Genomic DNA, 16,964 nt, shown 5'->3' with positions numbered 1-16,964 from the left:
CTCATTATTCTTGTGGAGGAGTGGATTTTCAGAGGTCCTTACTCCACCACTTCTCTTTATTTTTAACTAGTACCTTCTCTTAGGATGGATGAGACTACAAGCATATGAAATTGTCCAGTGTTCAATGGGGAGGAGGCACAAGATTGGGTTAAGAATGCTCTACAGAAAGGAATTCGAGATAAATGTTGCCCATTTACATTTTTCATTTAATTTTTTATTGTATCAATGTAATAAATAACCATAGAGTATGTATTGGTGGAACCTACATCCTTTCTATTTTATATAGCTTTCTGTGAAGCTTTGCCATCTAGTTTTCCACAGCAGATGGGGGGAGAGGAAGTACACTTTAGAAGAGAGTATACTAGGACAGCTGGCAATGAAAAAGGTTTAAGTATAAAAAATAAACATAATAATCAGCAGATGCCAATGTAGCGTGCTACAGTACTCACTTTTCTTAGGCTGTAGCTAAGTCAAAATGAAAATGCTAATCTGTACATTTTTTGCTTTTCAAGAGAGGGAAAGCCTAATATATTTTAGAAAATTTTCTATCAAAAATTTTAAAAAAATGTTCGGTTTGATTCTTAAAGTTATCAACTTCATTTACCTAGAGCATTTATGGTTAAGAGGTATCATATATTCAGATGATAATTGCTAATGGTACATAGCTATGTCATTGGTGACAAATGCTATTGAGCAGAAAGAGTCTGTAATCATCCAGCTAAATTAATCATTACAGTTCCAATTCCATGTGAAGACACATGGAGAAAAATTATTAAGCCTCTCAGAAATGGAAAGTTGAACCACACGGTAGTAAGCTCTTTTTGTTTACTTAATGTGCTAAGTCCTTTAATTTTGTAAGCACCAATAACACCTTCTACCTACATAGCAAAAGATGCACTGAATTGTTGCTATGGATTTTATTCTTAGTCTAATAGTTGTATAAGGTGCCCGGGACTTAACTGATTACTTTACAATAATCTCTAAGCAAAACATATGTGTTTTGAAGGGGCATGATGATCATAAATCACTTAAGATACAAGCATGAAAGCATTGCAAAACATAGAACTGTGGTCATTATCTTAGCAGAAGTGTTATAACAGGAATCCCAGTGTAAATGGTGAGGGGTGATTCTCAGAGGAGCCATCTATCAAACATCCATTCACAATGAAGGCACCATTAGGTGACATCTTCATAATTGTTTGGATGAAAACATCTCAGAGATGAAGGAGGTACTTGTAAGAAAAAAAGAACATAATGCTATAATAGTTTGCTATTCTGTACGGTGTAGAGGAAAGATCCACTTGTGAAAGTCTGAATCATGCAAGGAATATTAGGAAAGCCCATATGGTGAGGAGACAGAGAGAGGAAAAAGAGAGAGAGAGAGAGAGAGAGAGAGAGAAGGGAATGGGAAGGGAGAGAAGTGAAGGAGAGGAAAAGAGAGAAGAGAGTGTTCTTTTTAAAATTTTATTTTTTCATCATGATAGGTATGCTTTTTAATCCCCATCACCTATTTTCCCTATCCCCCCGCCTTTGGTAACCATCAGTTTATTCTCTATAGTTAAGAGTCTGTTTCTCGGTTTGTCTTTCTTCTTCTTCTTTTTTTCTTTGCTCATTTGTTTTGTTTCTTAAATTCTACATATGAATGAAATCATATGGTATCTGTCTTTCTCTGACTGACTTATTTTGCTCAGCATTATACTCTCTGGTTCCATCCCTACTGTTGCAAATGGCAAGATTTCATTCTTCTTATGGCTGAATAATATTCCATTGTATGTATACACCACATCTTCTTTATCCATTCGTCTAATTTGGGGCACTTAGGCTGCTTCCATAATTTGATCATTGTTAATAATGCTGCTATAAACATAGGTGTGCATGTATCCCTTTGAATTCGTGTTTTTGTATTTTTGGGGTAAATACCCAGTAGTGTGATTACTGGATCATAGGGTAGTTCTATTTTTAACTTTTTGAGGAATCTCCATACTGTTTTCCACAGTGGCTGCACCAGTTTGCATTCCCACTAACAGTGCGTGAGGGTTCCCCTTTCTCCACATCCTTGCTAATACCTGTTGTTTCTTGTATTGTTGAGTTTAGCCATTCTGACGGGTGTGAAGTGATACCTCGTGGTAGTTTTGCTTTCCATTTCCCTGATGATGAGTGATCTTGAGCATCTTTTCATGTGTCTGTTGGCCAACTGTATGTCTTCTTTGGAGAAATGTCTGTTCATGTCTTCTGCCCATTTTTAAATCAGATTATTTGGTTTTTGGGTGTTGAGGCATATCAGTTCTTTATATATTTTGGATACTAAACTTTTATTGAATATGTAATTTGCAAACATCTTCTCTCATTCCATAGGTTGCCTTTTAGTTTTGGTGATTGTTTCCTTCACTGTGCAGATGCTTTTTATTTTGATGTAGTCCCAATAGTTTATTTTTGCTTTTATTTCCCTTGCCTCAGGAGATATATCTAGAAAAATGTTGCTATGGCCAATGTTGGAGAAATTGTTGCTTGTGTTCTTTTCTAGGATTTTTATGGTTTCAGGTCTCACATTTAGGTACTTGATCCATTTTGAGTTTATTTTTGTGTATGACATAAGAAAGTGGTCCAGTTTCATTCTTTTGCATATTGCTGTCCAATTTTCCCAGCACCATTTGTTGAAGAGACTGTCTTTTCCCCATTGTATATTCTTCCCCCCCCATTGTAGGTTAATTGATCATATAAGTGTGGGTTTATTTCTGAGTTTTCTAGTTTGTTCCACTGATCTATGTATCTATTTTGTGCCAGTACCATACAGCTTTGGTTACTACATCTTTGTAGTATAACTTGAAGTCTAAAAAGCCCAGAGTTCTTATAATCATCAAATCAAAGGCTGCTCTGTACAACTGAAGAGCATGTCTGGATTACTACCTTACCAAAAAATCATTCCAAGAAAACTGAGGAGGGGAATTCTTAGAGGATTTATAGTTGGTGCTGAATGTTAAATTAGGGAATTACATTACAAGGTACATGGTGGTAAACATTCTGCATTCTGTACCTGGTGTTCTAGGAGGTGACTACATGTGAGTATTTGCTCCATGAAGTGCCAGGTGTCAGGTTTATAGTTAGCCAAATTATAGGTATGGTTTCCTCAGAACTTTTACCTTCGACATATACTAAAGTATACTGAAGATGAAGAAAATATTTAATTAGAGAGTAATTTCAGCAAAATGGTAATATAGGAATTTCTAGCCCCTGTACCCCAAGAACATCAATTTGAATAACTACCAAGCATGAAAATACCTTCACAAAAGCTGAGGATTCTGGGTGAGGAATTACAGCATTGGGGTAGGGCACAGAAAAAAAGAAAAGACACATTGAGGAGGGTAGAAAAGATAGATTGACATTACCCTATCACCCCTCCCTGAAGCCTGGACATCCTAGCACTGAGAGAGACACCGTCCCCATGGGAGGAGACTGAGGTGAGCACCTGACTTTACTGCAGAAACCAGTGCTGGCCCATCCCATCATCAGCTGGCTCCAGTGGCTCCAGGCAGCTCCCATGGCCCCAGGTGACTTCATGGCACCAGGCTCTTGGCAAGCTACTGAGAATCCAGTCCCCTGGCCCCAGCCTACCACTTGCCTGCTTCTGTAGCCCCAAGCAGATCCTGCAGCAGTAGGCTACCAGCAGGCTCCCATAAAACCAGGCTCCTGACTTACCCTGGGGCCAGATGGCTCCCGTAGCCCCGGGCAGCTCCCATGATACCAGACTTCCAGCAGACTCTAGGAAATCCAGGATCCCAGCCCATCCCTGTTCGGCCAGCTGGCATGGCCTTGGGTGGCTCCTATAACTCCAGTATGTTGGTGGGTTCCCACCAGATCCACACTGCAAGCCTTCCCCAATGCCAGGCCAACCCCTGCAGCCTGAGCTTTAAAGCTGGCTCCACAGATCCAGGCTCCTGGCCTGCACAGCACCACACTGGTCACTGCAGACCCAACCTGGCCCCTGAGGCCCTGTGTTGTAAGCTGACTCCCATGGCCCAAGACTCTAGGCTGTTCCTAATGCCAGGTTGCCCCTGTGGCCCCAGCCTCCTGGCTGGCTTCTGTGAAACCAGGCTCCCAGCCTGTCTCAGCACTAGACTGGTCCCTGTGGATCCAGACACTGGGCCCATCCCAGTGATCCCTAGTGCCTGGTCAGTCACTGTGGACCCAGTACCCAGGTCCACCCACACAGGCATGAAATCACCAAAGGAAATTAATAAAGCTCCAGTGACCGACCCTAAATAAATGGAGATCTAGGAATTATCTGACAAAGAATTCAGAATAATACTCTTAAATTCATTGAATTACATGAAAACAAAGACAACAAAATGAAATTAGGAAAATAATACATTAACAAAATGAGAAGTTCAACAAAGGAATAGAAACCATAAAAAAACCCGAGCAAATCCTAGAGTTAAAAAACACAGTCATCAAATTGACAATTCAATAGAAAGCTTCAATAGCAGATAATCAAGCAGAATAAAAATTAGCTAACTGGAAAACATATCATTTGTTATAATCTGGGCAGAAAAGCAAAAAGAAGAGAGAAAGATTGAAGAAAATCTTTGTGAATTATGAGATACCATTAAAGGAAACAATCTCACATTATTTAAAGTCTCAGGAAAAGAGAGGGAGAAAGGGGCAGAAAGAATATTTAAAGAAATAATGGCTTGGAATTCTCCAACCTGGGGAGAGATTTGGACATCCATGTTCATACAGCTAATAGGTGACCCTATAGTTTCAAACCAAAATGATCTTTTGCAAGACACATTAAAATAAAACTATCTAAAATCAAAGACAGAGATAATTTTAAAAGCAGCAAGAGAAAAAAATACCCACACAATAAGGGACCCCTCATAAGGCTATCAGCAGACTTCTCAGCAGAGAGAGGCCCTGAGAGAGTGGGGCAATATATTCAAATTTCTCAAAGAAAGAAACTGCTAAGGATACTTTATCCAGCATAGTTGTCTTTCATAAATTAAGGAGAAATAAAGGTTTTTCCAAACAAACAAAGGTGAAGGAGTTCATCACCACTAAACCTATACCTTGTAAGAAATGCTGAAACATGAATACATATGAAAATATAAAGCATCCTGGTAAAGGCAAGTATAAACAAATTCATGATACTTTAATACTACAATATAGTGATGTGTTAATTACTTAATCTAGTATAAGGTTAAAGGACAAAAGTATTAAAAACAACTGTAGCTACGATAATTTGATAATGAAGACACAGTATAAAAAGAAGTTAATTGTGACATCAAAAACATTAAAAATAGGATGAATGGTAAAAACCAGTAGTAGATACACAAAAGATAAAAAAAGGGAATCAAAGCATACCACAGGGAAAATCATTTCACAAAGAAAGACAGTAGAAGATGAAGAGGGAACAAAGGAAATACGAAACAAGAAAACAATGAATAAGTTGGTATTAGTAAGCCCATACTTTGCCTTATTTACTCTTAATGTAAATGGATTAAATGCTCCAATCAAAAAGCACAGAGTGGCTAATGGATTAATAAAAACCAGACCCAACTATATGCTATCTACAAAAGACTCACTTCAGCTTTAAGGATATACATAGACTGAAGGTGAAGGGATAGAAAAAGATACTCCATGCAAATGGAAACCAAAAGAAAGCAAAAGTAGTTATACTCACATCAGACAAAACAGACTCTAAGCCAAAACTGATGAGACTGGGGTGCCTGGGTGGCTCAGTTTGTTAAGTGTCCAACTCTTGATTTCTGCTCAAGTCATGATCTCGGGGTCCTGAGATCGAGCCCCCTGTCAGGCTTTGCACTCAGCATGGAGTCTGCTTGTCCCTCTTCCTTTTCTCTCCTTCCCCCCACCCTGCTTATGTTCCCCCCCTCAGATAAATAGACTCTTAGGAAAAAAAAAACTGAGACAAAGAAGGCCGTTTTATAGTGATAAAAGAGTCAGTTCATCATAAGGATATAACAATATATATGCATCCTATATCAGAACACCTAAACATATTAAGCAAATGCTAACAGATCTGAAGGGAGAAATAGACAATAATACAATTATAGTAGTGGAATCTGACACCCCATTTTCAACAATGGATAGATCATCCAGATAGAAAATCAATAAGAAGTGGTGCCTGGGTGGCTTAGTTGGTTAAGCATCCAGCTCTTGATTTTGGCTCAGGTCATGATTTCAGGGTCCTGGGATCAAGCCCCACACTGGGCTCTGTGCTCAGCAGGGAGTCTGCTTGAGATCCTCTCTCTCCCTCTCCCTCTGCCCCCCCTTTTTCTCTCTCAAAAAATAAATAGATAAATCTTAAAAAAAAAAAGAATATTGATAAGGAAACATTGGATGTGTACTATACCTTAAGCCCAGTGGACCTACCAGACATATATGGAACATTTTACCCAATATCAACAGAATACAGGTTCTACTCAAGCACACATGAAATATCCTCCTGGATAGATCACATGTTAAGCACAAATCCAGTTAAGAAATGGGCAGAAGACTTGAATAGAAAGTTCTCCAAAGAAAAAATACAAATAGCCAACAGATACGTAAAAGGGTGTTCAATGTTTCTAATCATCTGGGAAATGCAAACCAAAAACGAGATATGTCCTCGTACCTGTTAGGATGGCTGTTATCAAACTGTCAAGAGACAGCAAATGCTGTCAAGAATGTAAAGAAAAGGGAATTCTTGTGCACTGTTGGTGGAGATGCAAATTGGTGCAGCTACTATGGAAAACAGTATGGAGTTTCCTTTAAAAATTAGAAATAGAACTGCCATATGATCCAGCAATGCCACTTCTGCCTGTATATCACAGGAAAAGAAATCTTACAGAGGTATTTGCATCCCCATGTTCATTGCAGCATTATTCCCAATAGCCAAGGCATGGAAAAACCTAAATGTCTATTGATGGATGAATGGATAAAAATGATGTGGGGTGTGTGTGTGTGTGTGTGTGTGTGTGTATACACATACACAATGGGATATTAATCAGCCATAAAAAGAAGAAAATTCTGCCATTTTTCAATGTAGTTGGCTCTTGAGAGCATTATGCTAAGTGAAGTAAGAGAAAGACAAATTTTATATGTTCTCATTTACATGTGGAATCTAAAAAACTGAACGCATAGATATCAAGAAAAGAATGGTGGTTGCCAGGGGCCGGTGGGTGGGGGAAATGTGGAGATGTTGATCAAAGGGTAAAAACTTCCAGTTATTAGATGAATATATTGTACAGATCGAATGTACAGCACAGTGACTATATATTAAATATTTGAAAGTTGTTAAAGAGTATCGATCTTAACTGTTATCACCACCTACAAAAATGATAATTATGTGAGGTGATGGGTGTGTTAACTAACCTTATTGTGGAACTCATTTCATAGTATATTTATGTATCACATCATCACATTTGTAAACCTTAAAGTTACATTTGTTATGTGTTAATTATATCTCAGTAAAGCTGGAAAAAAATTAAAAGACAGTATATAAAAACCAAGGACACTTTAATAAAATGTATAATACATCAGTATTGGTTCTTTAGTTGTGACAAATGCACAATACTAATGTTATCAACAGTAGGGGAAACTAGGTGCAGGGTATGTGTTAACTCTGTACTATCTTTGTAGCTTTTCTGTAAATATAAAATAAGTATCTATATATGTGAGTATCTAGCTAAAATAATTTACTTTTTTTTTAATCCATGAGTATCAGCACACCATATCCTTTTCTCTAAGAAAGTTACCTGTAACTCAAATGGAGTCTGGTCATCTTAAGTATTTTGTTTTTTTAATTCTATAAATGTCTTTTCAATAGTGTTGAATAAGGTTGCTATTAGACTACAAGCCATTTAATACTTGTGCAATTAGCCATTTTGATATTAAAATGTGCCATTTCTTTATGTAGTGTCTTGGCAGGTTACAATGGTACCATCTTTGCCTATGGGCAAACGGGCAGTGGGAAGACATTCACCATCACTGGTGGGGCAGAACGCTACAGTGACCGAGGCATTATCCCAAGGACACTGTCGTACATTTTTGAGCAATTACAAAAGGTATGGAACTTTAAGTTCATTTTCTATTTGATATATTCAGCAGAAATTTATGGTGGGTAAAAAATTTATTGTGACATTTTATTATATTATATCTAAATGAGGAAGTATTATTGTGTAATAACTCAATTTAAGGAAAGTTTAGGATTTTGCTAAAGAAGTAGAAATTAAGGTGCTTTTCATTAAAGGAATGCTGTTTCAGCAAAGGCTCAAAGGGAGTTCCTTCTGATACATCCATGGAGGTTAAAAGAACAGATAACACATTTTACCAGCTCACATCTTATATTTCTCATTAAGAAACTGGATGTCCTTTTGCCAAGACATCTTTATTTCGGCTGCTAAACACTGAATAAGAGGATGTGATTGTACCTTTTTCACAATTGTAATAGAAGCCCAAAAGAGTTCACCAGAGTAAAAATCCTATTGTAATTAATATTATTATGAAGAGAAATTCTCTGTATTATATGCATCATTTATTGTGTGTCTCTAAGTGCCTATTGTTTTATTAGTATTTAAAACAACATACAATACAACCAACAAGGTAAGTATCCTTACCCCAATTTCATAGTTGGGAAAATTGAGTCTCAATATCTTTCTCTGGGTCTTATAAGTAGCTGACTTGGAGGTCCATCCCAGGTCTGTGTGATGCCAAACTGTGCTGTTTACCACCACATACACTGCCTCTATTTCTCCAACTGGCTTTATTTTGTTGGTTGTATTTAAACAGTAATGAGTCCCATAACTTCTCTGGGTTTCCATTCTCCCCTCTGTGAATGTAGGGAGTGAACTGTAGTAGAGGGTCTCCATTGGCCCTACTAGTTCCTACACTTACTTGGTTGTATTAATTCTGTATAACAAATATCCTAACTAGGTCAGTGTAACAGTTATTCCAAAATTTCTTGACTGTATCCTTTTTGTATTTCGAGTTGCAAAGATGAGAAGAAATTGCTGAGATCTGCATAATTCTAATTTCCATCCATAAAGTATCAATTACCCATTAGTTCAGCTCATCTCTCACTAGCTCAAACATGCCAACTCTGCATGCCAGAAAATGGAAAGAGAAAAGGTTGAGTATAGTGTATATGTTGGATTCAGATCCTGTCTTTTCATTTACTCATTTATTTCTGACATTAGCTGTTTTGTTTTGTTCCCAGATTTCACAAACTGGGAATATAATTTCTAATAGTTTTAGCTACTGTGGCCCAATGTGGAAGCATGTTGTCTTGGAAAGATCATTGAAGTTGGTGAGGCCAACCTGGTTCTGAGGAAGTATACTACTTACAGCATGTGGCCTTGAGGCGGTTACTTAACATCTCAGCCTTGTGGACTTGATGTGAGGGCTGGACAGACTGTATGTAAAGATATTGTCCAGTTCCTGGCATGTAGTACATGCTCAAGAAATGAGCTCCATTACTGCAGCCACTAATATCTATATTCATGCACACACACACACACGGCCAAATGATCCCGATTAATTTCAAAGAAGCCTTTGAAACTTAGAACAAATGAAACCAACCTCCCTGATTAAGTTAAACAGGTTAAACAAATCCCTTCCTAACAGAAAATATACTTGTCCCTTCTAAAATTTTGTCTATGGGTACCAAAATACAGTAGAAGTCAAAATGTCTCCCGAATACCTACCATATTTTGGGTCCATTGTTGTATATCTGTTTGGTCGTTGACATTATTCTAAACCTGATTTCATTTTGAATGACCCTAAATCACTTTCTGGACTGGAGAGAGCCCCTTGGACCAATTTATAGCCAGGACAGCTCTTTGTAGAAGGACAGATTTCCCTGATGGGGCACAACACATTCATTACAATCACACTGAACTGCTGCAAAATTAGTCAGAGGTAACTTGAGGTTCATCATTAAGTTTGTCCACATTGTGTAGCTGAAAAATGCAGACAGGTACTCAGATGCCCCCAGTCAATTGCTTTAGAGGGCTACATGGAGCTCTCTAGAATTCTTAAAGGAAATATCTGACTTATGCAAAATATTTATTTCAAGATAAACTAAGAGCAATTGCATACTGGCTTCTAAAATGTCTTTGAGTGAGATAGGAGCACATTTGTAGTGATTTTTAAAAAAGACAATTGATTCCATTTATTTTAGAAATCACTGCTCATTACTTTTGAGTATTGTGAGGTTCAGACTTGTTTTGGGGCAGGAGAAAAGGCTGTCTGCAGGAAACATGTGTGTTATATTACAGTCTGGCAATCCTAAACACTAAAAAGGGGTAATAAGGAAAGGTAGCTTGCCACATTGCTCAGTGACTTTTAAGTGTGTATTCCAATAAAAGTCCAGAAAGTGCAGAAGCTGAAGGAGCCAAAGGCATTATCCTCATCATCTCAGGGGAGTAGACTTGCCATTTTCCTGACTTACAATGATTCCTTCCACTTTCTGGAAGAAAGAGAGTTTCTCCGCTGCAGATGAACATACAAGTTGGCTGTTGTTTTTGCCTTTCTTTGCCTTCTCATTTATATTCATGTACTGAATTCTCCATTTGGAGGCCATTAGAAATAATAAAAACAATAACAATAGCAATAATAATAACAGTAGCAGCAGTAAGGATTTATTGGGGATGATTACAGGGCCACACGTTCTTGGCGGGATTTTAAGTACAGAACCTTATTTCTCTGTCACAGCAGTTCTGCAAGATAAGGGTTATTCTCCCCAATTCCGCAATTAAATAGCTGCAGATAATGCAGGATCACTCAGTTATAAATGCCAGATCAAGTGTTCAAACCCAGCTTATTCTAATGCTAAGATGAGCCCAGAGCTGTCTGCTAAAATCTCAAACTATAATAGATGGGATATTTCAGATATGTTCAGGTAAGTTTTAGAAATACATTGCTTTTGAATAGGATCTCAGGAAGTTGGTAAATGATCCCCTGTGGCCTTTGACCTGCTCTGAGAATCTTCTAGAGAGGAACAGCATATATGTTGATCATGGAACACTTTTTCCACAAGTTACTTCATGGGACATTTTAGGGAAAACTGGATTAGACTAAAGGCAATGTGCAAAGTCTGCCTGGTATTTATGGTCTCTGATACCTGTGCTAAGCCAAGTTATAACCCACAGAATGATGCTGAAATAATGCCTTTACTATACTAGGATACTAGTCTGATCGACAGGCCATGTGTTAGGATAAGCAGCCAGAGTCGCCCATATCAGGAGGATTTCCAGCATTTGCTTGGGAGAAATTTGCTTAGTAGAGACTCAGTCCATGCTGTCACCTTCCCAAACCACCGGAACATGGAATTTCAGCTCTATCTTGAGTGTTTTGCTCTAGTCATGTGCTGCCTGAGAGTTGCCTTAATTTTTCAGGTGTTGTTTTGTTTTTATGAAATGTTGGTGTTTTTCTTTGAGTAGTTTGAGCCACATTAGGACCAGAGAATCATATTAATTTTAATCTGAAGAACACATAGGAATTCATTATTCAACTTCCTCACTAATGGGTGTGGAAACTGAAGCCGGACATCACAGGGGCTCATAGCAAGTAGGACTAGGATTCCAGCTCTGGATTTGCAGGCCCCTGTTCTCTCCCCCATCTCTGTGACTTGGTCCTCTCTCCCTTTGAATAGTATCTGTCAAATGGATTGTCTGGGCTATGGGTGAGAATCAACAGGAAGGTCATCCTGAGCAAATTCGCTTTGTGAGTACCCACTCTGACATTCTGCTGACCTTCGTGCCATAAGACACAACTATATTCTTCCCTTTTGAGAAGTAGGACTGTAATTGACAAAATGGAAGAATTTGTATTTTGGGAGAAGCAAGAAGAAGGTGCTATTAATTGATATTTGGTTTTGAAAACTGAGCCTGGAATTTTCTTGAGACCTGTAAAAATTTCATTTTTTTCCATCTCAGAGAGAGCGTGTCCTTTTTGTCTGCTGGCAGAACTGAGATAGGACCTGTCGCCTTAACTTTTATCCTAATTACATTGATGCCTGTGTCACTGTACTTCAGCAATGACCCACAGAAAACACCTCTCTCAAACCAATAGCTCAATACCCCTGATTTGCCATGTGGGCTAGGAAAATTAACCCAACAGACGAGACACAGGCAGTGACCTACGAATGTCCACTCTTACTGTTACCTGATTGAAGTATTTCTGTCCCCGGGATTCATTTTCCATTATCTATTATAGTCTGTTACCTATTTATGTCATCAGAAATTTTGAATATTGGAAAAGTTAAAAAAAGAGAATTATGATTGAAGTTGGAAACTTTTGCTACTGAAGTTTTTAAACTGAAGTCACGATTCTGTTTTCTTTTATGAATAGGCTAGTCACAGAGTGTAAGTTTATTTTTTCATAGTAACCTTTTTTGGGGTCTGGAAAGTAAAAAATGGTGTGTTATACAGTTCTGCAACCAAGTTGGCTCATTTTAAGTATATATTGACTCTTCATGTATAACGTGGAACCAATAAAAAAACAACAGACTGAAGTTCCTTGTAATCATGGGTGTTGGCCATTAAAAAAAAAAACAACAAACCACTTCATGCATATGGTAACTGGCAACTTGAAAGTGTCACGAACTGAAAATGGAAACCATACAAAGTGAGGAGAGTAAAGGACAGAAAGCTGTGAGGAACTGTAGTGATAAATGTGTTCATCCTCCTCTGAGCTGAATCGTTATTTATAGCCATTAAACAATGTCTTCCCCTTTTCCAATCAGGACGGCAGCACAATACATACAACGCAAATTTCCTATTTGGAAATCTACAATGAATGTGGCTATGATCTGCTGGATCCAAGACATGAAGCCTCCAGTTTGGAAGACTTGCCGTGAGTAGCATAACAACAAAGAAGGGGGGAAAATCACTTTCAGATGTTCCCTTCAATTGTTTCCTTTGAAACTTTGTATGTTTCTGGTCTCAATCATAATTAACAAATACTGGATAACAGCATCTTTTTGTAATATAATGGATATTTTTTTCAGTTATGACAAACTAGACAGTAGTGATGGGAACTAAAATTGCTTGAAACCCATTTCTTGGGAAAATCTCCTTTGGAGTTGGTGCAAGAGAGTGCACTGAATGTACTCAGAGTGGGTGCTGAGAGGGCTGGTGGGATATGCCAGTACTGCTTTATCTTGTCGAATCAAACCATTTATTCCTCTAATTGTGGCTTCTCTCTGAAGAGGGGATAAATTAGGGATCAGGCAGCAATAAGAAAATCTGAAAGAGAGAAAATAAAACTTTGTTTTCCTCATTGCTTCTCTACTGTTATTAAGATTGACATTGACAATCATTTGGTCAGATTGGCACTGATTGCATCATGACTGAAATACAAATATTCTTCAGAGCTTACCTACTGAGTAAGTTACCCGGCCAGCATTTGTAAAACATTACTCACTGCTTGTTTGAATATCTGCCTAAATTACGTATTAATGGTAATAATTCATATCCTTTTGTCCAGACATCTTCATATATCAGAAGTTGGTTGAGCCAAGAAAATACACTTTAATTTTCTTATTAAATATTCTTTTTTTAAAAAATTTTTTATTATGTTATGTTAGTCACCATACAGTACATCCCTGGTTCTTGATGTAGTGTTCCATGATTCATTGTTTGCGTATAACACCCAGTGCTCCATGCAATACGTGCCCTCCTTAATACCCATCACCGGACTATCCCATTTCCTCACCACCCTCCCCTCTGAAGTCCTCAGTTTGTTTCCCAGAGTCCATAGTCTCTCGTGGTTCATTCCCCCTTCTGTTTACCCCTCCTTCATTCTTCCCTTCCTTCTCCTAGTGATCTCCCTGCTATTCCTTATGTTCCCTAAATGAGTGAAACCATATGATAATTGGCTTTCTCTGCTTGACTTATTTCACTTAGCATAATCTCCTCCAGACCCATCCATGTTGCTGCCAATGTTGGGTAATCGTTCTTTCTGATGGCTGAGTAATATTCCATTGTATATATGGACCACATCTTCTTTATCCATTCGTCTCTTGTAGGGCATCTCAGCTCCTTCCACAATTTAGCTATTGTGGACAATGCTGCTATGAACATTGGGGTGCATATGGCCCTTCTCTTCACTACGTCTGTATCTTTGGGGTAAATACCCAGTAGTGCAATGGGTGGATCATAGGGTAGCTCAATTTTTAACTTTTTAAGGGACCTCCACACTTTTCCAAAGTGGCTGTACCGACTTGCATTCCCACCAACAATGTAGGAGGGATCCCCTTTCTCCACATCCTCTCCAGCAATTGTTGTTTCCTGCCTTGTCAATTTTTGCCATTCTAACTGGCGTAAGGTGGTATCTCAATGTGGTTTTGATTTGAATTTCCCTAATGGCTAATGATTTTGAACATTTTTTCATGTGTCTGTTAGCCATTTGTATGTCTTCATTGGAAAAGTGTTAGTTCATATCTTCTGCCCATTTTTTTATTTCATTATTTGTTTCTCGTGTATTGAGTTTGAGAAGTTCTTTCTAGATCTTGGATACCAGCCTTTTATCTGTAGTGTCATTTGCAAATATCATGTCCCATTCCTTGGGTTGCCTCTTTGTTTTGATGACTGTTTCCTTTGCTAGGTAGAAACTTTTTATCTTGATGAAGTCCCACAAGTTTATTTTTTGTTTGTTTGTTTCTCTTGCCTTTGGAGATGTGTCATGAAAGGATTTGCTGTGGCCGATGTCAAAGAGGTTGCTGCCTATGTTCTTCTCTAGGATTTTGATAGATTCCTGTCTCACATCAAGGTCTTTTATCCATTTAGAATTTATCTTTGTGTATGGTGTGAGAGAGTGGTCAAGTTTCATTCTTTTGCATATAGCTGTCCAGTTTTCCCAGCACCATTTATTGAAGAGACTGTTTTTTTTCCATTGGGTGTTTTTTCCTGCTTTGTAAAAGATTAGTTGCCCAAAGAGCCGAGGGTCCATTTCTGGGTTCTCTATTCTGTTCCATTGGTCTATGTGTCTGTTTTTGTGCCAGTACCATGCTGTCTTTGTAGTACAGCTCGAAATCCGGCATTGTGATGCCCCCAGCTTTGTTTTTCCTTTTCAACAATTCCTTGTTGATTCAGGGCCTTTTCTGGTTCACACAAATTTAAGGGCTGTTTGTTCCAGGTCTTTGAAAAATGTCATTGGTATTTTGATTGGGATGGCATTGAAAGTGTAGATTGCTCTGGGTAGTATAGACATTTTAACTATGTTTATTCTTCCGATCCATGAGCATGGAATGTTTTCCCATCTTTTTGCATCTTCTTCAATGTCTTTCATCAGTGTTCTGTAATTTCTAGAATATAGATCCTTTATCTCTCTGCTTAAGTTAATTCTGAGTTATTGTATGATTTTTGGTGCTATTGTAAATGGAATCAATTTCCTAATTTCTCTTTCTTCAGTCTCATTGTTCGCATATAGAAATGCAACTGATTTCTGAGCATCGATTTTGTATCCTGCCACATTACTGAATTGTTCTATGAGTTCTAGTAATTTGGGGGTGGAGACTTTTGGGTTTTCCATATAAAGTATCATGTCATCTGCGAAGAGAGAGAGTTTGACTTCTTCTTTGCCAATTTGAATACCTTTTATTCCTCTTTCTTGTCTGATTGCTGTTGCTAGGACTTCTAGTACTATGTTGAACAATAATGGCGAGAGTGGGCATCCTTGTTGGAGGGAATACTTCTTAACTCATCCTATGAATTCAGAATTTCCCTAATAACAAAACCAGACAGATCATCTCAGCAGAAAATCAACAAAGAAACAAGAGCTTTGAATGACATACTGGACCAGATGGACCTCATAGATATATACAGAACACTACACCCCAGAACAACGGAATACTCATTCTTTTCAAATGCACATGGAACTTTCTCCAGAGTAGACCATATACTGGGTCACAAAACAGGTCTCAACTGACACCAAAAGACTGAGATTATTCCCTGCATATTCTCAGACCACAATGCTTTGAAACTGGAATTCAATCACAAGGAAAAATTTGGAAGAAACTCAAACACTTGGAAACTAAGAACCATCCTGCTTAAGAATGATTGGGTAAACCAGGGAATTAAAGATGAGCTTAAGCAATTTGTGGAAACCAGTGAGAACGAAAACACATCAGTCCAAAACCTCTGGGACACTACAATGGTGGTCCTAAGGGGAAAATACATAGCCATCAAGCCTTACTCAAGGGAATAGAAAAATCTAAAACACAGTTTTTATATTCTCACCTTAAGAAGCTGGAGCTGGCACAGAAGAGCATGCCAAACCCACGCACGAGAAGATTAAGATTAGAATTGTTGTTGATCAAGATTAGAGCAGAGATCAATGGATTAGAAACCAGGAGCACAGTAGAGCAGATCAACAAAACTAGAAGCTGGTTCTTTGAAAGAATAAATAAGAATAAATAAGATTGATCTCACCATTATTGTTCAACATAGTACTAGAAGTCCTTGCAACAGCAATCAGACAAGAAAGAGGAATAAAAGGTATTTAAATTGGCAAAGAAGAAGTCAAACTCTCTCTCTTCGCAGATGACATGATACTTTATATGGAAAACCCAAAAGTCTCCACCCCCAAATTACTAGAACTCATAGAACAATTCAGTAATGTGGCAGGATAAAAAATCTTATTAAATATTCTAAAGCAATTTAAAAACGTGTATTAATTCTCTATCACAAAGACCAACAACCAGTTGCTTGCTTTAATTTGCAAAGGATGTAAGAGGAAATACTAAAGAAAATAAGTTGCGTTCTTTATGTCACCTTTATATATATTCTTCCTTTTAATCTTGACTGGGAGTCCTCACATACCACCTCTTTTATGCCAACTATATTCATTAGAGGGAGTTAGGAAAGTGGATTATTGTTGGTACTCTAAATATTTATGTTAATTAAATAATATAAGACGAGAAAGGAAAGATCTGACTCCATGGAAGAAATTGGTCTTAAGGAAACTAT

At 37.9% G+C, this 16,964-nt stretch overlaps 1 protein-coding gene across 4 annotated transcripts in view; it reads left to right on the top strand.

Moving 5' to 3' along the window:
* KIF6 (kinesin family member 6) overlaps nt 1–16,964 on the top strand; it is a 417,257-nt gene that overhangs the window by 70,822 nt on the left and 329,471 nt on the right. For all 4 annotated transcript variants that reach the window (XM_087858216.1, XM_045786292.2, XM_045786295.2 and 1 more), the window contains 2 exons: nt 7,913–8,060; nt 12,740–12,849. In XM_087858216.1, the coding sequence (XP_087714342.1) occupies nt 7,913–8,060; nt 12,740–12,849 (258 nt within the window). The remainder of the gene's footprint in view (nt 1–7,912; nt 8,061–12,739; nt 12,850–16,964) is intronic.

This window comes from Ursus americanus, chromosome 32 (genome assembly GCF_024610735.1).
Source record: "Ursus americanus isolate L20-20 chromosome 32, mUrsAme1.1.p, whole genome shotgun sequence".
Taxonomy (NCBI): Eukaryota; Metazoa; Chordata; class Mammalia; order Carnivora; family Ursidae; genus Ursus; species Ursus americanus.
Note: the sequence above shows the minus strand (reverse complement) of the source record. Positions and strands in the feature narration are given on the sequence as shown.